Source organism: Saimiri boliviensis, chromosome X, assembly GCF_048565385.1.
Source record: "Saimiri boliviensis isolate mSaiBol1 chromosome X, mSaiBol1.pri, whole genome shotgun sequence".
Lineage (NCBI taxonomy): Eukaryota > Metazoa > Chordata > Mammalia > Primates > Cebidae > Saimiri > Saimiri boliviensis.
In genome coordinates, this window is record NC_133470.1 from 4,081,861 (window position 1) to 4,104,794 (window position 22,934).

General features: G+C 39.2%; 1 protein-coding gene across 3 annotated transcripts in view; it reads left to right on the forward strand.

Moving 5' to 3' along the window:
- Positions 1 to 22,934, forward strand: part of STS (steroid sulfatase) — a 200,158-nt gene that overhangs the window by 117,794 nt on the left and 59,430 nt on the right. For all 3 annotated transcript variants that reach the window (XM_074391851.1, XM_010336161.3, XM_039475472.2), the window contains one exon: positions 2,247 to 2,383. In XM_074391851.1, the coding sequence (XP_074247952.1) occupies positions 2,247 to 2,383 (137 nt within the window). The remainder of the gene's footprint in view (positions 1 to 2,246; positions 2,384 to 22,934) is intronic.

A 22,934-nucleotide genomic window follows, 5' to 3' on the forward strand; every position in this document is an offset into this window, starting at 1 on the left:
CGGGACGAGCCACTCAGGACTTTTTGTTTTTTTTTTTTTTACTTTCTTGGTAGTGAGATATTAACCACATTTCCTTGTTTTATATTCTTAAAAAAAAAAGTTGGGGAGGGGGACATAATTTGCTACCAAGTACTGCAATAATAAAACATGGTACTAATGATTACCAATAACTTGTTAGATTTGATCTGCCTGTTTTCAGAGAACTGGAGATGCCTGACTTAGGTCTCACCCAAAGTGTGCTGTTTTGTGCTAATTTTCTCTTTCAAAGGAGTAGGGGTTAATAAGGATTAGTAAGGATTGACCTTAAAAGGGAAGTGTTACAGCCATAGATGTGAGCAGTTCACCCAGAAAGAACCAGAGGGTAGGGAGGAGCCCAAGGTATATTAACATTAGCAAAATACAAATGAATTTAGAAAAGCATACATTATTGTTTCCAGGCAAGCTTATTAATGTTTATGAAACCCAGTCCGAAATTTGGAATGTTTTTGCTTATCATGATAAGTTAAGGAAGCCAGAAATACATACAAGAAAAATTAGTTACATATGTATATATTGTCTTCTGAACTTTTACTGGCTGATAAAGATGTGGACCATAGGAGATGACCCCTTCAAAGTAAGAAGAGACTTAGGAGAGAAGTTCTGCAGAGGAATCCCTGCTCTAGAGCAACCGGTACATAAACCACGTCCCTTCCAATAACAAGAGACTTAGGCAGAAGTCTAAACCATATGCAACACAAACCATTCACAGTGCAATTGACATTGCATTCACAAGGCCCTGCCATTCACTTGACTGCTGGGCAGGGCTGCCAGTGCTGGGAAAGCAGATGCAATCTTTCATCCAATAACAGAGATTTGCTGAATTTATGCCACCTGCCAATCACTTTGCAGGTGTCAGGAACACTGTGATATGAATGACGCATCCTGCCTGGTGGTCTAGCAGAAGAAGAGAGCCCATAAGTCTCCTGTGTCGTGGAACACATGCTTTATTAGCATTTGTTAATACAGTTGAATCTCCAGGCTGGATGCAGTGGCTTATACCTGTAATCTCAGCACTTTGGGAGGCCAAGGTGGGAGGATCACCTGAGGTCAGGAGATCAAGACCAGCCTGGCCAACATGGCAAAACCCTATCTTTACTAAAAAATTACAAAAATTAGCTGGGTATGGTGGTGTGCACCTGTAATGCCAACTACTCTGGAGGTTGAGACAGGAGAATCACTTGAACCCAGAAGGCCAGACATAGCGCTAGGGCCTGGAGATTCACCTTTAAGAAGAAGGTAATGCTGTCATTTGTGACAACATGGATGAACCTGTAGGACATTCTGCTAAGTGGTACAAGCTAGACACAGAAAGACAAAATGCTGCAAGATCTCACTTCTATGTGGAATCTAAGAAGAAAGTTGAACTGCTAGAAGCAGAGAGTAGAATGGCAGTTACAAGGGACTGGGGTTAGGGGAGTGAATGGGGAATGGGGAGATGTTGGTCGAAGGATAAAAAGTTTTAGTTAGACAGGAGGAATAGTTTGGGGATGTATTGCATTGCATGGTGACTATAGTAAATTACAATGTATTATATATTTCAAAATTGCTGAGAGAGTAGATGTACTTACTTCAAAGAAATGGCAACTATATGAGAAAGTGAATATTTTAATTAGCTTTATTTAATCATTCCTCAAGATATATGCATGTTACATATATTATTGCCTTGTCCCCAACAAGTATATACTGGAATTATTTGTATATATCAATTTGTATATATCAAATGATACATATATATTTGCATCATTATTTGCATATATCAATTAAAAATTTTAAAAGATAGTCTTTTCTAGTACTCTGTGTGTGTATTAGTGTCTAAATTTTTTTTTGAAAGAAAATAATGTTTTCAGGGTGCTTGAATTCATATTAATCACCAGTTGGAGAAGGAAGAACAGAATTAAACAACAACAACAACAACAAATGCAGGCAATTTTCTATTAAATCTCTTCCTGAGTTGGGACTTTGGGGGATGTCTTAATAACATAATTCTTCACTTCCTGATCCATAGAGGGTTACAATAAGTGACTTCATAGAGACACAATAGAAACTTACCTTTCTTTGAAAGTAGGTATCATATTAGGCAATTATTTGTAGTATTTTGTAAATTTTCAAATAGCCTGCTGTAATAATAGGTGGATCCTAATCAGAAGGGTAGCAGACATACTTACATTGTCCATGGTCTTGTCTTTTTTTTTTTTTTTTTTTTTCAGGAACACTGAGACTCCGTTCCTGCTTGTCTTGTCCTACCTCCACGTGCACACGGCCCTGTTCTCCAGCAAGGAGTTTGCCAGCAAAAGTAAACACGGAGTCTACGGGGATGCTGTTGAGGAAATGGACTGGAGTGTGGGTATGTTTCTCCTCAGTGAGTGCTTAGAAAGCCACTAAGTCTTTTCCTCCTTGTGTCTTCTTTCCTGTGTATTTCCATCTATGTTCCTGATGCCTTTAGAGAAGGCAATTATATGGGTTTTTTTGAAGGTAACAAAAATGCATTGATCTTGAAAGATAAAGAAAATACAAAAAACGCCTTTACCAGGCTGGGCAACACAGGGGGACCCCGTCTCTACAAACAACAAAAAATATTAACCGGGTGTGGTGGTGCACACCTGTGGTCCCAGCTAATTGGAAGGCTGAGGTGGGAAGACGGTTTGAGCCCAGGAGGTTGAGGCTGCACTGAGCTATGATTACACCACTGCACTCCAGCCTGGGTGACAGAGTGAGACCTTGTCTCTTAAAAAGTGTATGTATCTTTATCCTCTTGTGCATGTCCGCAGTTTCCAGTGGATACATTTCAGGGAAAGTGTAGTCTCTGGGCTGCAGATGGAAGAGATTAATGGAGGAAAAGAGACAAAACTTTAGTCTTTATTATCCCTTATTCTATCAACAATGAAATAGGAACAATGCCTTGTCATTAGGAGTTAGATGTGTGATGTATTTTGGATCCAGAACACCTGTAGCTGACTACAGCCTTATTTGCAAGGCTCTCAGGGCAACAGTGACGAGGTCCTCATGTTCTTCTTGCTGCATCTGAGGACTGCAAAGCTTTCCTTGTTCTCCAAACTCCTTCTCTCCCTTCCTTAGCAAATAACCTTATTTCTGAGAAATGTGGCATTTTTTACTGACATTGGGAAGACTTCCTTACTAAAAATTTCTTTAAGTTAAAAAGCATATCTTCCATATCTACATGACATCTTTCATCCCTACACTTTTATTTTCTCTTGCACAGCTCAGAGATCCCAGGATAAGGGATTACACCTGGGATCTCTTAGCTGTACAAGAGCTAAGGGGTTGACTAACATGCAACCTCATGCTAACTGATGTAGGGAAGGCCTTAGTGAGTTATGCAAAGGAATGGAAAATCAGCATTCCAGTCCACTCCGAACCTCTCACGACTTCCAGTCATTTCTAGCAACATTGCCTCTTACATTGATTTACACTGCTGGACCCATCTGGACAGAATCAGACAGACACAAAAAATCATTTTATCCATATTCCAGCATTTCATATATTTGTTTCCTTTTACTTTTTCTCTCTCTCATTCTTCCCTCCATTTCTTTTGGTGCACTAACTCAGTAGTTTCTAACCTTTCGATCCACATATTTTGGAAATCCATGAACATTGCTACCGACTTGTGTTTGTTCATTTGTTTAAACGAGCAGATTGATGGCAATGGTGGTCACCTACTATGGTGATTGTTGGAACAAATTTTGTTCTGTTTTGTTTTAAATCATGGAAAGAGCACCTTCTTAAGAAACAAGAAGACTGGACTCTTCCAGCTTCTAGATGTTTCTTTAATTACGTCTGTGAACTTGAGAGAGGTTTTACATCTTCAGGCCTCTCCTCTATCATCTTGATAGGAGTATTCAAATTAGGCAAGTTCTGAGGTTCTTTTTTCTCTAATAGTCTGTGATTCTATAAAGTAATGAGAGTGAGTACCATTTATAATACTAACTAGGAAAAACAAAACCAGAACATTCTCTCTAACAAGATTTGTAAGAAGAATGCATCATGCTTAGGGCTCGTACATATACCAATACAAGCTTGTCTCCTTTTATTTTTTTCTTTCTAAAATGTTGCAAATAAATCAATTTGCATTTTTCACATCTAAGTAGTGTAAATCAGTAGAATATTTTATCCCTTTAATGAGTGTTCTATTTTAATGTGTCAGGCTGCTTATACAACTCTAAGACTTCTGTTGGCTAGCAAGCAACCTCACGCTGATCTCATCACACCTATTGATTAAATTTTATGTAATTATCATGGCACAGGTGCCTACTCTGACTCATTAGAAAGTATAACTTCCAGTATTGTCTCACTACTAGTTACCTCTAGAGTATTTGGGGAGTATTTTCAATCTTCAAGATCTGTCTTAGCCCCTGATTTATAGATGATTGTGTTCTTTTGTTTTGTTTTGGTTTTTGGCCAAAAGATAAAACCCTTCCGCTAAGCATTCCATGAATTTTAAGAAAGTATTTGTTTTTTAAATCTGATACATATGAATGTTCTAAAGAATATTTCTTCTTTCCAAGAAGGGCTTTCCCTTATTGCATAGGAGGGGACTGTTGCATTCCAAATAATTATGTAACAAAATAAAAGAGGGATATTGGCTTAAGAAGAAACACTCCCTGCACAAAGGAAAACTGAAATGGAAGTGGTTAACTAGCTAGGGTGCATCTTGGTCACTCAGGGCATGTTCTCTCCGCATGTTTGAGGGCCGTGTAATTCTATGGATCATCACCTTCTCCACTGGAGGTTTCTCTAAGCCTTGAAAGGCATATTCAATGACTAAGAATTTTTATTATGTAACTGTATACCAATTCTACTGCTCATGATTGTGGCTTACTGCCTTATTCTTAGCTGAATGAGTACCGTGTCTCATATTGTTACAGTAACTAGAGAAAGACTGACTCCATACAGATGTTGTAAGAGCTATAGAACCAGCTTCTCAGTACAACCCTATGCAAGGGTGGTTGAAATCCAGGAGCTATGATACTGCTGTGTGAATTCAAGGGGTGGTTAACATGATTTTAATCATCAGAGTGACTAACACTGAGAGCTGGTCCCATACCAGGCCCTGATAGCACATGTATTTGTGGAAGCCGTAGGCTTTGGCTCCGTAAAGATTGTCAGGAAATCACTGGCATAAGGCAGATTGATTCATAGGACAAAAGGCATACTAATTTATTGAATGTATATACACAAAAGCCTTCATAATGAAGACTCAACCTCTCAATGGGGTCCAGAAGCTTATACACCATCCTGAGGTTACAGAAAGGATGGAGGCTTAGACCAGGCATAGTGACTCACGTCTGTAATCCCAGCACTTTGGGAAGCCAAGGCAGGCAGATCACCTGAGGTCAGAAGCATGGTAAAACACTGTCTCTACTAAAAATAAAAAAAATTAGCAGGGCATGGTGGTGCATGCTATAATCCCACGGAGCCAGGAGGATCGCTTGAACCTGGAAAGCGGAGGTTGCAGTGAGCTGAGATTACACCACTACACTCCATCCAAAAAAAAAAAAGAATGGGTTCTTGGATCCTGGTAAAACGGGTTATGCAGGTCAGGGAGAAGAGGAATTCTGTTGAGGGGAAATAATTGATTGCTAGGGAGAATTATTAGATACAGGAACAGAGATTAACTTGTAATGTAAATGGTCCTTAGAGATAGTCATCCTTACTTGGAAAAGAATCTCCTCAGGAGTAGTCATATCTTGGTCTTCTTTTCTGCAATAGACAATGAAATTACAGGGAGGGGAAGGAAAAAAGTTCTCCTTGGGGGTCTGGATCTTCGGCAGATAAAAGAACTTCACCTTCTATGGGAGAAACTGTGTGTGGGATGAGGGAAAGGTTAGAAAAACTTGAGGCTTCTTCCATTTAGCATATCAAAATACAACCTTTAGGGATATCAGTTTCTGAGTCTCAACATACTACCTCATTTTGTGCTGCCAGTGGTCTGTGTGAAGCAGGTGAATTTCTCATCATTCCCATTCCACAGGTAAGACAAGTGAGGCTTAAAGGTTAAGTACTCCCACCTCAGGTTACAGAATTCATAATGGACAAGCATGTGTTCAAATGCAGGTGTCCCAGCTAGAACCTGAAATCTACACTGCTTTATTTCTCTTCTTTCTATGTCATAGGAAAGTGTGCATCGTGTCAGCATACAATCAACAACATAACTTTGGGAAAGATCTAGTTCATTCATTAGTCATGTTCACTCGATGCTAACTGTGTGTCTAAATGTTTTTTGGCAGCACAGGGTGGGAGTGGAGTGCAATGATGATAAGGCTATAGGTTTAGGGGAGAATGTTCAGCATACAGGCTACTAAGAAATTTAAGATTCTTCCAGGAGATCCTATGCCAACTCAGGGCAGAAAGTGAGGAATGTCCTGAGGGAGGTACAGATAAAGTGCTTGAGCAGCTTGGAAGCAGGAAGGGCAGGGGTGCTGTGGATGTTGGATACAGCAGCCACATCATTTCAGCAGGACACACCCACAGTAGATTTCCTTGAGCAATCATGGTGCTATTGCAAAGTCTAATTTTCAATCCCAGTTAATTCTGAAGCAACCCAAGCATCATGGAGGAACAAACATGTAAAATCTTATTGTTTTCCAGTATGCAAAAAGCATTTTGGAAATGTGTCATTCTGGATGTTCCTCTTCCTTTGGAAATAGACTGACATTTTTCATAGACCTGTTCATGGTTGGGGGTCAGGTGGAAGGATGGATGTAGTTCTCACCAGGGGTTTCTTATCTACAGCTTACACCATTATCGTGATCACAGCTCATCTGTGAAGTGGAATTTACATGCAATCGGCATTCACTCAAAGCCCCATGCTATTAATGGAACCATGTGAAGGAATCATAAATCAGCCCTTGCTCAGGATTAGACTAGCAAGTTCTATACTATTACAAAGAAAAATGCAAGTGGAGAACAAGGAGGCGAATGCTAAAACAAATCTCTGCTTTCCAATCAAACCTTCCTGACTGGGTGTGGTGGCTCACACCTGTAATCCCAGGCGAATCACCTGAGGTCAGCAGTTTAAGACCAGCCTGGCCAACATGGCGAAACCCCCTGTCTAATAAAAGTACAAAACTTAGCCGGGCGTGATGTCACACACTTGTAATGCCAGCTACTTGGCAGGCTGAGGTGAGATAATCACATGAACACAGGAGGCAGAGGTTGCTGTGAGCTAAGATTGTGCCACTGAGTTCCAGCCGGGGCAAACGAGTGAGATTCTATATCAAAGGAAAAAAAAGAAAAAAACGCCTTTCCACTGCTAAGATTAGAAATCAGCTGATTTTATGAGATTCTCTTTCCAACAAGAATGGCGAGTCTTCGTCTTTAGATGGAGTTCCAGAAGTCTTCGTGCGTTTGTTGTTCGGTTGCACAGGATAGGCAGCTTGGCATCCCTGTTGACTGAACATGACAGGGCAACCCTCAGTTTGATTTCTCTCCTTCCCCTCTGCCTGCCCTGTGGGAGGTTCTGGACATTGCTTCCATAGCCTCTGGGCACAGAGAATCAACCTGGAGGAAAAATAAGTGGTGAGTTCATCAGATGAGTTGGGGGGATATTACAGAATGAATTTGTGTTTACCATACTTGACATTTAGTCAGTCATGTACAAGTCAATGTAGTGGCAAGGGCCATGCACCCGACTCTTCTTGAGGCATGGAGAGTAAATTAAAGGGCCTCATTCATAAGAGCTGAGGATGTGTCAAGAACCTCAAGAAACACAAGAAAACTCTGGCAATGGGGAACCAAAGGTATTGGTCTAAGCCCTTCAAATTTGCAGCGTAATTGTAAGCAACTTGTGACCCATAATTTGTCTCCGTCTAATCCAGCATAAGAGTTTAGAAACTAACCTTCATGTATCTATTTCTCAAAAACTATAAGACCCCAAAAAGCAAAAGCCCATGTTCTATTTGACATTCTTTGTCCTATACAGAATCTAGCCTGGATCTTAAGGCTATGTATTTCCCTTGGGATTCAATGCATCACTTTTCTATCTTGAATTTCTTAAACATTCTTATTTTTGATCAATGCAACCTTCTTTAAAAAGTGACAATGATGTGCTAACTTCTGGTGCACAGTGAGGATGGAAGGTCTAGTCCAGCATCCAAAGGAAGGTCAGAGCATGAAGAACCCCCAAAAGAAAACCAAAAGAACAGTCAGAACCTGTGAAGACAGACTCACAGAAGTGTGGTCAGGGAATTCAGGAGGAAAGAGCATTTAAAGGGAGAAGGGTCAATACCAACGAATACTTCAGAGGCATCAAGAAGGGCTGAAAAGAGTCAAGTGAATGTAGCTCCTGTAAATTTTAGAATTATAGTTTATTTTATTACAGAGAGTGATATTTGAGGAGCTGAGGTCAATGAGGTTGGATATTTCTTTCAAGAGGAATGGAAGAATTTGTGTCGATGGATGATTTATCAGGCTTTTTCTGAGCTCAGCTCTGTTCAGAGACCATGAATTGGGTGTTTACACATAGGTATGGGGATTTGCAGTTCAATGCAGGGCCGGGAAATAGGATCACCAGACTTATTGGCGATTGAAGTTTTGCTAGCAGGGAGTGTCACAAAAGGCAATTGGGCAGTGGAATTTGAGTGATGAGCAACAGAAGGACTGAAGTGGCAGATGGTCATGGGGGATGAGGAGGGAAGAGAGCTGGTGGCTTGTGAGGTGATGGACTGGAGATTCAAACAAGATTCTAGAAAATATGTTGGAAGGGTGGGACAGGATGGAAATGTTTGTATCCAGAGGTTGGATCATTCCAGGTATTCCCAGGTGCATGACATGCCTGCTGGATGATGATGAATGGAAGGCAAGTTCCTGGCGTTGGGGAGGTCATGGAATTAGGAAGCCAGTGTTTTCAGCTGGTGCTGTCATATGACAGTGCACCAGCAAAGATGCCGTGCACAACTGTCCTGTGATTCTTAGGGCTGATTAGCTTTATTCACTTACATGGTGGAGGTTTTTAGCTAGGCAGAGAGAGGGGATTCATAATGGCTTACTTTGTAAGGAGGAATATAGAGCCATTAATAAACCACTCATTCATTAACTGAGCTTCCAATATTATCAAACATGCAAAATTGAGGCTTGAAAATTATTTCAGTGGTTGATTACCCACCAACATTTCAGGTTTTTAACAGGTTTCAGGGAGTCAGGGAGGTGGCCCATGCTCACTAAGCAAGCTGGCTTCCCTCTTTGCTCAGCACAGTCCCATCTGTTATCTTAGTGGCATTAAGGCAATATTAAGAGCTAACTGCTGAGACTGTACAACTGGTTATCTCTTCATAGCTATGGCACACTTCTGGTGGGATGCAAAGTGCAGGGGGTTGCACTTGGAGCAATAAGAACTAGAAAATGGAAGCATTTTGTTTTAAAACTCTAAAGAAAAGCAAATGTATCCCCTGGTCTCTTTTATCTGCTTCTGCAGCAATGGTTGAATTTGGTATGAATTCTTAAATGTGTTTTTAATTTTCATTTTGTTTTAAACGTGGGCTTCATGGAGTTCAAATAAAAATAAATAAATAGAGCCATAGAGCCATGTGGCACTGGCTCCAGACTAGACAGCACAATGGAACAGAACAGGAAGCCCAGAAAGAGAATCTTGTGTAAAATGTAGATGTAAAGGTGACCTTTCAAGGCAGATGGCTAAGAATGACTAATACAATAATTGTGATAGTATGATTAAACTTTTAAGGTAAGGATTGTAGTTAACTCACTAGTGTCTGGCATTGTGGTGTTTTGCATATGCTTAAGTGATATAGTAATGGTGTGGTGTTGATGGTGGTGATGGTGGTGATGTTGATGATGGTGATGATGATGGTGATGATGGTGATAATGGTGAGGATATGATGGGTATGATGATGGTGATGCTGATGATGGTGGCAATGATGATGATGGTGATGATGCTGGTGAAGATGCTAATAATGGTGAAAATAATGAAAATGAAGAGAAGGAAGCAGGGGGATGCTGTGATGCTCACAATAAAGAAGTCAGTTTTACAAGAAATATAGAAGATTAAAGTAACTTGCCCAAAGTCATGGAGATGGCATATGATGAGTAGGATTTTAATCTGGTTCTGTTTTACGTACTATGCTATCCTGCTGTTCCTCGTCTATTCAAATTAATTCCCCATGCAGATTGTGCTTGGAAAATGGAACTACTGAAGAATTCCAGAAAATATATTGAGATATATTTATCTGATATACGGATAGTGGAGAAAGGTCTTTCTAAGCATAAAAGCCAAGGAATAACTAACTTAAAGAAAAAGACTGCTGAATTTTACTTCATGAAATCTAAAATTTCCTGATGTCAGGTAAAAATGTAACATAAACTGAACAAAAAGACCAATAACAAAAGACTTAAAAAGCATGTGCATCACCAACATAAAAAGAAAACTGAGATAATAGGAGGAGCTTGTACAAAACAAATGATAAAAAGGTAACTATCAGAAAAAGACATTGATTGTACCAATTTACCGTGCCAGTTCACTATACATGTTCTAGCACTGGGCATTATGATTTCTAAAAAATAAAATATTTGCTAAAATGATAACTGAAAGACAGCAGCTCTTTTTAAAAATTACATGTACGATTCCCAAATAGGTCAGACACTTTTCTTGTATTTAAAAGAGTACTTAAACTCCAAAAAAAAAAATCTGTTGCCGTTTATCCAATGGAGTCAGAGTCTTTCCTTAATCCCCAACACTTGTAGGAGGACCTGATGAAATCTGTGGCTGCTAAATCTCTCATGAGTCTGCCGCTGATACCATGTCACTGTTGTTACAGCTTGCAAGGCATGTTTTAAATATTCAGCCAACACTTTTCATTTCTGAATCCCAAGGCATCTATGACACAATAATTAAAACTCAAGTGAAGCAACAAATTGGGCTTTATTTTCACACAGGTGTTTTTCTTCATTGGAAATCCCCTTTAGGAATTGTCTTTCAAAAGGCTTTAAGTTTCTCTCTCTCTCTCTCTCTCTCTCTCTCTCTCTCTCTCTCTGTGTGTGTGTGTGTGTGTGTGTGTGTGTGTGTGTTTGCACATGATATTTTACATTAAATTTATCTTCCACTGCATCCTAAATCACACTTTTAAAAAATGAGTTTTGAAATCTACTTATTTTAATAACGCTAATGTGATGTTAGTTCTCCAAAGTGGAAGCTGCAGTTAAAAAACAAAAAGGAAATACATTGGTTTATTCAGACTATCAACTCTTGATCTTGATATATGCTTGCAGTAATAGCTGAGTTCTGGATCAGATGAAATATGACCTCTGATCGTGTCATTGCACACCCTTATTGCTGAGATTGCTATGATAATCAGAAAATTGCAGATAGACAGTATCTTCTCAGGGACTTTTGACAGGAGCTGGTATTAAGCCTCTGCTGCCTAATGAACCAATTTTTTATTCAAGCAGATTTAGACAGGAGAGAAATGAAATCATTTCTATTACAGACCACTGTTTACCTGAATGCAACATGCATAATGAGTTTTTGAAAGTTCAGGAAAACATCTAGGAGGTGATGACAACCCCTACATTACAAAGGAATGACTAATACAAACCCACTTATGCGTGATTCTCTTTCCACAATTGCCAAACGTATTTAATAAAGAGGCAGTTTAAAAATCGCCAGTTACATGCTTGACTGCAAAGGTATATAGTACACTTCAGGAGATGTGCTTTGCTGTTTGTGTTTTATGCAAACTTTTTAAAATACAAGACTTTCTCAAATAGGACAGGCCATTTTTATTGAAATGTAATTTTACCTAGGGTTCTTACTCCTTTCATTACTGCAGGAAGAAAATGGATTTTTGGTAAATTGAAATAAAATCACATATGTCAAGATTTTCTACTGATTGTCACTTTCAGAATTGTGCATTTGGGAAGTCTTTGTGAGTGAGGAGGCGTGGGTTGGAGGAGACAGTAGCTGTGACATGCTTACTGACTACCCCAGAGTTTATGCTTTTCTTGTGCCTTCCTACGTTGTCTGGACAGCTTTCTCTTCATGTAGGGGCTTAGGATGAGGTCACTGAGAGCTAATGCCTGTGATTTAATGTAGTTCAAGAGCAGAGTTCTGGGGTGAGTGTGAAGTAGCATGTCACATACCACTTTGCAACCAAAAAAATTTTTTTAAATTGTTGCCTCCATCTTCTGTGTGTTTTTTAAAGTGTTTTCTCCACTTTGTATAAATGTTTTTCTGATTACCAAAGTAATCCACTATGCAAAACCGAGGAATACAGACACAATACAGAAAGGGAATGCCCCATGTAATCTCACCCCTAAATAGATAGCTTCATTAACAGTTTGCTGGGTAGATTTATGTTTTGTATGTTGCCAGTATGATATAGTAATATTGAGATATGGCTATTAAGAATATTTTACACTGCACGGCAAAAGAAACAGTCAGTAGAGTGAATCGGCAACCAACAGAATGGGAAAAAATTTTTGCAGCCTACCCATCTGGCAAGGGGCTGATATCCAGAATTTACAAAGAACTAAAGCAGATCTACAAGAAAAAAAACAAACAAGCCCATTCAAAAATGGGCGAAGGATATGAACAGATACTTTACAAAAGAAGACATACAGGAGGCCAACAAACATATGAAAAAATGCTCATCATCACTGGTCATCAGAGAAATGCAAATCAAAACCACATTGAGATACCATCTCACACCAATTAGAATGGCCATCATTAAAAAATCGGGAAACAACAGATGCTGGAGAGGATGTGGAGAAATAGGAACACTTCTACACTGTTGGTGGGAATGTAAATTAGTTCAACCATTGTGGAAGACAGTGTGGCGATTCCTCAAGGACCTAAAAATAGAAATCCCATTTGACCCAGCAATCCCATTACTGGGTATATATCCAAAGGATTATAAATCATTCTACTACAAGGACACGTGCACACGAATGTTCATTGCAGCACTGTTTACAATAGCAAAGACCTGGAACCAACCCAAATGCCCAACGATGATAGACTGGATAGGGAAAATGTGGTACATATACACCATGGAATATTACGCAGCCATCAAAAACGATGAGTTCACGTCCTTTGTAGGGACCTGGACGAACCTGGAAACCATCATTCTCAGCAAACTGACACAAGAGCAGAAAATCAAACACCATATATTCTCACTCATAGGCGGGTGTTGAACAATGAGAACATATGGACACAGGGAGGGGAGCACTACACACTGGGGTCCGTTGGGGGGAAATGGGGGAGGGGCGGAGGGGTGGGGAGGTGGGAAGAGATAGCATGGGGAGAAATGACAGATACAGGTGAGGGGACGGAAGGCAGCGAACCACACTGCTATGTGTGTACCTATGCAACAATCTTGCATGTTCATCACATGTACCCCAAAACCTAAAATGCAATAAAAAAATTTAAAAAAAAAGAATATTTTACAAAAACTCTGTATGCTATTTTGCAGTTTTCTTTTTTCACCCCACTATCTATTTGGGTATTTTTCCATTTTAGCATTTCAATTTTCATTTTACCTTTCTTAGACTACAGTTTGTTTAATCATTCATCTGTGAGGGATATCTGAGTTTCTACCTTTTTTTTTTTTTTGTATTTCAAGTAGTGATATAAGTGAATATTCTGTAAAGCTATGTGAACTTGTAGAAATAATTTTGAAATAAAAATTCAGTTAAGATCAAATTCAGCTGGATCAAAGAGCATAAAAAATTTAATTTCATTTGGTATTGCCTAAAATAGGTCTACTCTTTTATTCACCATGATAGTAGGAAACCCATTGATGATCAATGAAATGCTAATTTTTTCAAACTCTTAGCAACCCTAGATATTATCAGTCTCTTTTACATCTATCAGGTGAAAAATGCTAGTTCACAATTTGTTTTCTATTTTATGTGGGGTTAAGATTGTATATATATGTGTGTATATGTGTGTATATATGTATGTATATATATATATATATATATATATATATATATATGTACAGGATTGTATTTCTTCTCCCAAGGATTCTTGGTTCACATTCTTTGGTCACTTTTCTATTGGATCGTAGATCTTTTTTATTGATATGTTTGCATTATCCATATAATAAAAACATTAATATTTTACTTATTGTATATTGCAAATATTTTTCCTACCTTTTTTTCTCATTTTATTTAAAGAGTCTTTTGCAATAAATTTCTGTGGTTAAACCTGACCTTTCCTTCATGATGTCTGGGGCTTATAATTGGAAGAAAAAAACAAAGCTGTTCTTACTCCCCTACAAATTACAGGTTGAGTATCCAAAATACTCAAATATTCATCCAAAATACTTGGGTCCAGAAGTGTTTCAGATTTGAAATTTTTTCAGATTTGGGGATATTTATATTATACTCACCAGCTCAGCATCCCTAATCCAAAACTCTGAAACCCAAAATGCTCGAATTTCCTTTGTGTAAGCATCATGTTGACACTCAAAAAGTTTAGGACTTAGGAGAATCTCAGATTTCAGATTTTCAGATGTGGAATACTCAACCTATATGTGTACACCTTTTCTCTTATATTTTTTCCCAGTATGTATATGGCTTCATGCTTTACAGTTAGATATTTCATCTATGGAGGAAATTGTGTGTGGTGTGTGTGTGTGTGTGTGTGTGTGTGTGTGTGTGTGTGATGGACCATGTGTTGTTCTTTGCCTATTGTTGTAGATTTGGGTCTTGATTGATCAGTACTCTTGGCTGGTGCGGGGCCTCTTAGAACTTGGGTAGGACAAGTGTTGGTGGCCTAGCACTATACTTTGTCTTCAGATGGTAGGAATCCAGTTAGGATCTTTTCTGCAAGGGCTATACAGAGGGTCACCATAGTGAAATCACTGGAAGCCAGGTGGCTGTAACCCAGTAGTCTCTTCCCATGAGACCCGGCATCAGCTGATTCATTGAGCTAGATCCACCCTTGAGTGGGCAGCAGTAATTAGTTCAAAACTACACTGTCACTGAAGGAGTTTGGGAGTGAAGCCAGGTTCCCCCTGCATGTAGATGAGGTCCTCATGATGGTAGTGGCAGCCACCTGCCAAATGAGTTAGGACCAGAAGGAGAACTTCAACTGCTAGAGCTGTCAAGAGCAACCTATGGTTTCTTGCAGCTGCTGATGGCTTCTGACAGCCTCACTTTTGGACTGGTTTCTGTAGCCACCATTTCTGGGTAGGGTCTTAGGAGGAGGTGAAGGTCATCAGGTGATTGGGCTTCTCTTGGTTCCATGGGGCAGCAACAGTGATCTGCAGCCCTGGGAGCATGTGAGCAGGCAGGGGCAAGATTAGGGCTGGGAAAATAGTATGCACACAAGGGAAAGAGGGATGGTTTGGCGGCTGTACCCTCCAAGAGCTATTTTCCTGTGGTACTACCATTCCCACTTAGAGGAGGAACACAAAACCTTTAAATCTAGTGAGGGAGGGGCTTTTCCCAATTGCCTCCAAAGGGAGCCTCCTGCCTTTCTCCCAGAAGTCTTCCTCAAGCAGTGAGGAGGGAGCAGCTGTCTGGTGCTACTGTGTATCCTGCCCTCACCTTTGGGTCCTCACCTGTGAGATATTACCTGTGTCCAGCTGCACAGCCATGTCCCCCACTCAGGGTCCTGTGATGGTCATGAGGTCATGAATCCAGGAATATGTTGTTTTTTGTTTTTAAGAGATGAGGTCTCATTTTGTCACCTAGGCTGGAGTACAGTGGCATGATCTCAGCTCACTGCAGCCTCAAGCTCTTGGGCTCAAGCAATCTTCCTGCCTCAGCCCCCCAAGTAGCAGGGACTGCAAGCATGTGCCATCACACCCAGCTAATTTTTGTATGTAAGTATTATGTATATATTTATTTATTTATTTTGTAGAGATAGGGTTTTGCTATATTGCCCAGGCTGGTCTTGAACTCCTGAGCTTAGGCAATCGGCCACCTCAGCCTCCCAAAGTGCTGGGATTACAGTCAGAATATAGTTTCTCCTAGAATAGTTATGTCACTTTTGCGAAGGGCGTTAGGGAAAAGAAAGAGGCAGAAACTGGTCTGTGCTTTCCTTGTTTCTGGAATCTTCTGAAACCAGTGCTCAAGCTGAATAGATTTCTGCATTTCAAAAAGAGGGAATAGAAATGCAATTCATGAGATCATTTGAAGAGAAGACATTTCTATCCTATGAGTGAATGCGTATTTAATCAAAAGCAGATAATTCTTGATCTGAGCCCTTTCTTTGGCATCATGGGACCATTTTCAAAAGCCAAAAGGCCCTTAAGCATACTGGCAGCATTAGATTAGGGTTTCAGTGCTGTGTTTCCCTCTCTTCTTGCTCTTCTGGTGTTCACTGTCACATAGACTGTGTCCTGTCATCACGTTGTCACCACCACCTGCTCCTTCACTAATAATATTAATACCACTAATAAACATACTTGTTCATTACTCGCTGTACACTGTCTGTCAGGTGTTATACATTTATAGTAGTTCTCATGACAGGCCTCCTGGAATGAAACTGTATTATCCCATTTTACATGTGTGTAAACCAAGGTGCACAGGAAGATAGAACCTAGTCCCAGTAAGCTCACAAAATCAGCAAGTGGCAGAGGCAACATTCAGAGCCAGGTATATATGGTTCCACCCCATGCAGTGTATACTGGGACAATGATTTCATACCGCTCTGGCTTCAGCATATTGATGGCAGAGTGATGCCATGAAAGGACACAGACTTTATGACCAGATTGTATGTGACTCTATCCCCTGCTGACCAACCCCTCTAGCTGGTAAATGTGGGCAGGTGACCTCTCTCACCGAGCTTCCACTTTCTTATCTGTAAAATTGGATCATTTCATTGCCTTTCTTGCTGGGGATGTTTTGCAGAGTGTCTGTGGTGTATTAAGCACTGGACAAATGTTTGATATCATTAGGAAACATGCACACAGAGCTTTTGTTGCATCACAGCTTCTGTTGATTCTCTACTCTGTACATCTTGACTTTGCCATCTCTCCTCCAAGTATATTTTCTTATGCTTTTTTTTCGGTAGAAAAAGGAATCAAATGGCCACAGCTATCCTAGGGCACAATTTCATGTGTTCAAGTCTTGGGGCCTTTCGTTGGTTTGGTATCTAACAATAAGAAAAATGGAGTACGTGAAATATTTCCATAGCTTTGTCTTCTGACATCACGTGAGCACACCTCTCTGCCTGCAATCTGAAGAGTCACGTCTCTGACAAGCCTCATGGAGTAGGAATTCAGGATTGCTCAGAGTCTGCTGGGAGCTAACTGTCTGTCTGTCTTAGGGTAATTTCTGGACTCACTCACTTGGACTGCATCTCTCAACATGGCGTGCAGAGTATATGGTTTGGGGGCAACAGTAGCTTAATACTCTTGTTAATTTGGGGACGTAAGCACTTGGAAAGGAAAGTTTCTTTGCAACAGGATTCTGTAAGTCATTTTATTTGTTCTCAAGAAGTAGAAAAAAGAGGTTATAAAATAGCATACACTTTTATACACGACTCTTTCTCAATGCAAAATGGATCTTGTTCTTTGGGTATTCCAGACACCATTGAAGCAAAAAATTAAAATAGAACAAACCTCTGCTGTTTCTGGGATTATCTTGGTGCTTGCCTACTTAACACAAAATTTCATTTAAGGTTACTCACAGTGGGTGTACCCTGACTAATTTAGCTCCTTAATTACTTAAATTTTAAAACAAATAGTCAGTAATGCTCACCTACATGAACTCCATTTAGTCAGTCATGGCAAAATCTAACTTTTGCACCTATTCACGCTTCCAGTTTGTAGAAAATTGTTAGTGAAAGAACACTGTTGTCATAATATTTTTTTCATTCTAAAGTAAGACAATAGCCAGAACAAAACAAAAATGAGAAAATTACAGCATTTTAAGTCTTTTAACTTTAATCACTTGGAGGTGGAATTGCCTATCGAATACCTGTGCCAACAATAGATATTTCTTGTCTGCCAAGTTTATCAGTAACAACCATCTATAAATGCCTTTGTGCATCCGATTTGTAGCAAGTAAATATACCATACCTTAGGAAGAAAACAGACTAGAGAAAACAAGCTCTTTTGACAATCTTTGAAACTTTGAGCACTGACTTTGAGAAAAACTGTTTTGTTTTGTTTACACAACTTGACATTTTGGTTTTGCATAGGGCTGCCTTGCAATTAAGCATAGGAGAAGGAGAGACATGAAATGACATTACAATTTATTTAGAAACAGAGAGAATTACCGTACTTACAGATACAGTAGATGTTTCTGTGTTAATATTTCTTTGTAACTTTGTCCTTGCTGAACTTCCCAAGAGGGTGTCCCAGCATGGGCATGCATTTGTACAAAACACAGCTCTTGTAGACAGGAGTGGGTCTTGCTGAGATATCATTGGCCAGGAAGGGCTGCAGTCCACTTGATTTGGGAGATGGAAAGGGTATCTTGCACAGAACAGTATACATTGAGTTATAACATCCACAACTGGTATTACTGCCTGGATCCACACCATAGAATATACATCCACATTCAGATGGATTTGCATAAAAGCACACACCATACTTTACGTAATATGTAGCGTATTTCCTTCCACCGTGTCTCACCCAAAGCCAATAAATCTTTTAGCTACTTGTGGCTCTACAGATGGCCTCTGCTTGGCTTGGTCCATAGACTTGTCATTCCTTACCATGTTCTGGATTATATGCCATGTGCTTTCATCCACTGCATGCCATATGCCAAGATGACCATTCACAGAATAGTCATTTCCTGGAGGAGGGTCTTTATTCTAGTGAAATTCGTCAGTCCCTCTGCTTGCAATTGCATCAGAGTCCCACTTGAAGCATTTCTTGAATCAAAGGAGTACCCTTCTCAGTTTGCCACTGAACTGATCTGGTTAGGACTGGAGATGCAGGTCACAAGGGAAGGTCATATTTTCCAGTGCATGCTACCTGACTTCAAACTAGACTCGAAGGGTACAGTAACCAAAATAACTGGTAGTGGTACAACACTGTTTCATTGATGCTTGCCTGGTATTTGGAATTGGTTTCTCTTCATGCTCTTAAAGCAAGAGCAGGTGGAGTAGCGGGACTTGCCTCTGTTTTAGGAGGGAGAAGAATGACTTTCAGGGTGAATGCTGTCTAAATACTAGTTCAATGCAGCAAGCCTCATTGGTTCTTCATGGCCATCTCTACTTTAGGGTTAGACTTCTGTGCCCTTGGGCAGCCTCCTGGAGTGTGATAGTTGACCTATTCATGCCCCTGAACATGAGCCCCACATACATGTTTATTAGACTTCTTTACTTGGTACTTGGTACTTTTTAAAGAGTAGAGAAATGGAACTTATACGTAAAGCCAATATCAAGAACTGAAGTATGATTAAAGACAAGGCAAGTTATAGCCACTAGTGACATAAAGATGAGAACTGCTTCATTGCCTCTCCTCGACTATCTGGTATGGGTGGCAGTACTGCAGTTATTTTCCAGTGAATTCCTCAATGATTCTTTGTGTGATCCATTTGCCCGCTAATTTGATATACCCCATATGTGCTGTAGTCAGAATATAGCGTGCATTAATGTTAAATGCTTTGTCCTTGCAAGTGAATCTGCATCTTTGAAAATGGCATTTTTGTCTTCCATTATCCTCTTCTTAATTTTAAATGTATGCCTCAGTTACACATATGTGGAAAGCTCAAAGTAAACCAGAGTATCAGAAAACCCAGTGATGACAGTACAACAAAAATGAAGGAAATGTAGATATTGCATATGTTTTTCTTCTCTCTCCACTTTCTTTTTGAGTTTCTAGTAAATCTGCATTTGTGACAAAATAGTAAACTTCGCAGAAAGAGGTTTTTGCAACCTCAGATTAGAGATTGGAATAGTACATAGCAGGAAAATTAGAAGGAAGGGTAGCTTGAACCCAGGAGTTTGAGGCTGCAATCAGCTATGATTGCACCACTGCACTCCAGTCTTGGCAACAAAGTGAGACCCCGTCTCTAAAATAAATTTTAAAAATAAAATTTGAGAGACATGGGGTGAGGGTATTGTGGCCAGACGAAGGTCGGCCTGGAGAGCCAAAAAAAACTTAACTGTAATATGTAGTTGAAAATCCATTGTATAGAGTATTGACTTTGGTCCTCTACGTTAATTTATCTTATAAATCACTAACCTCTGGGTCTTATCAAGTCTATAACAATGTTACCATGTTTAAACAGCTGTAAACCTAATTTCAGGTTCTTGAAGCTGAAACTAATATTATCTTACCTGGAATTTACATCTCAAATTAAAATAAATAGTATTTAATGTTGTTTTATAAATTATTTCTCTCATTTCCATGGTATCTTCCATTTGTTATGTTACCTTCCAAGAAGATACCATAAGAAATTATCAAATAATCAAGTTATCAATTATCAGTTAATTCAGATGGGATTAATACAAGTATATGAGAGCATCTGAATACTATCAATAATTAGCAGCAACTCAATTGCACCACAATAATAATAAACATTTAAGACTTACAATAGCTAAAATGCAAAAGCTGCATGTACATGAAATGGACATCGTATCAAACTGGAGGCAATACACTTATCTGTGCAGTGACAGATATGCCCTGATATATGGGACATTGGTGATACTTCTAAGCCTACATGAACTAACAAAGAATTGCCTTTCTAGGACTGCTGTCAGCAGAATTTCCCCGTGCCACTCCACAAATGGTTCAGGAGAGCATGAGAATACAGCTGCAAAGGCTACATCCCTGACGTAACACCTAGCATTTCATATGGCCAGCAGAGAGTCGTAGCCACCTCCAGGTGGTACAATTAAGCAAGTCTTATATATCTTAAAATTCTAGCTTTAGCTGGAATGCTGGAGTCCCACCATCTCTGTTGGTTAGATGTAGGAGTAACTTGCTCAGCAGAATAGCTTCAGGGAGACTATTTAGGGTACCATTGTTCCCTGGAGTTACGTTGAGTAAGTGAAGAGGCTTTCTTAATTATTAACACTGGATGCCTGCTTAAAGGGAGATATATAGATACATAAAACATATAATATATAATAAAACGTATGTTTTATATTATTAAATATTAATATTATAGTAAATATGTAATTATATATTTATATATAATTATAAATATCTATTCATATATAAATTATTTTATATATGTGATGTTTATATAATTATAATTTTAAATACTTATAAATTTATATAATAATTTATATATAAATTATGTAAATATATAAAAATACGTTATGTACAGGATTCAGAAACTAACTCAGAACAGTACAACTTCATGGAAAGTGAACAACTGGTTCTTGAATGTTGACTGGATAAATAATGAAATTAAGGCAGAAATAAAGATGTTCTTCAAAACCAACGAGAACGAAGATACAATGTACCAGAATCTCTGGGACACATTTAAAGCAGTGCCTAGAGGAAAATTTATAGCAATAAATACCCACATGAGAAGCAAGGAAAGATCTAAAATCGACACCCTATCATCAAAATTGAAAGAGCTAGAGGAGCATGATCAAAAAAAACTCAAAAGCTGGCAGAAGACAAGAAATAACTAAGATCAGAGCAGAACTGAAGGAGGTGGAGACACAAAAAGCCCTGCAAGAAATCAATAAATCCAGGAGCTGGTTTTTTGAAAAGATCAACAAAACAGACAGACCGCTAGCCAGATTAATAAAAAAGAAAAAGAGAGAAGAATGAAATAGATGCAACAAAAAATGATAAAGGGGATATCACCACCGATTCCAAGGAAATACAAACTACTATCAGAGATTACTACAAAGAACTCTGTGCACACAAACCACTAAATCTGGAAGAAATGGATAAATTCCTGGACACTTGCACCCTCCAAAGCCTAAACCACGAAGAAGTCAAAACCCTGAATAGACCAATAACAAGGGCTGAAGTTGAGGCAGCAATTCATAGCCTACCAACCAAAAAAAAGCCCAGGTCCAGATGGGTTCACAGCCGAATTCTACCAGACATACAACGAGAAGTTACTACCACTCCTTCTGAAACTGTTCCAAACAATACAAAAAGAGGGAATCCTTCCCAAATCATTTTATGAGACCACCATCATCCTGATACCAAAACCCAGCAGAGATGAAAAAAATAATAATAATAAAAGAAAAGAAAACTTCAGGCCAATATCCATGATACACATAGATGCAAATATCTTCAAAAAAAATACTGGCAAACCGATTGCAACAGCACATCAAAAAGCTTATCCATCATGATCAAGTAGGCTTCATCCTGGGGATGCAAGACTGGTTCAACATACACAAGTCTATAAATGTATTTCACCACATAAACAGAACCAAAGACAGAAACCACATGATTATCTCAATAGATGCAGAGAAGGCCTTTGACAAAACTCAACAGCCTTTTGTGCTAAAAACTCTCAATAAGCTAGGTATCAACAGAATGTATTTCAACATAACAAAAGCTATTTACAACAAACCCACAGCCAATATCATACTGAACAGGCAAAAACTGGAAGCATTCCCTTTGAAATCTGGCACTAGACAAAGATACCGTCTTGCACCACTCCTATTCAATATAGTACAGGAAGTTCTAGCCAGAGCAATCAGGCAAGACCAAAGAAATAAAGGGTATTCAATTAGGAAAGGAAGAAGTCAAATTGTTTCTATTTGCAGATGACATGATTGTATATGTAGAAGACCCCATCATCTCAGCCCAAAAAATCTCCTTAAACTGATAAGCAACTTCAGCAAAGTCTCAGGATACAAAATCAATGTGCAGAAATCACAAGCATTCCTATACACCAATAATAGACTTAGAGCCAAATCAAGAACAAACTGCCATTCACAATTGCTACACAGAGAATAAAATACCTAAGAATACAACTAACAAAGGATGTAAAGGACCTCTTCAAGGAAAACCACAAACCACTGCTCAAGGAAATAAGAGAGG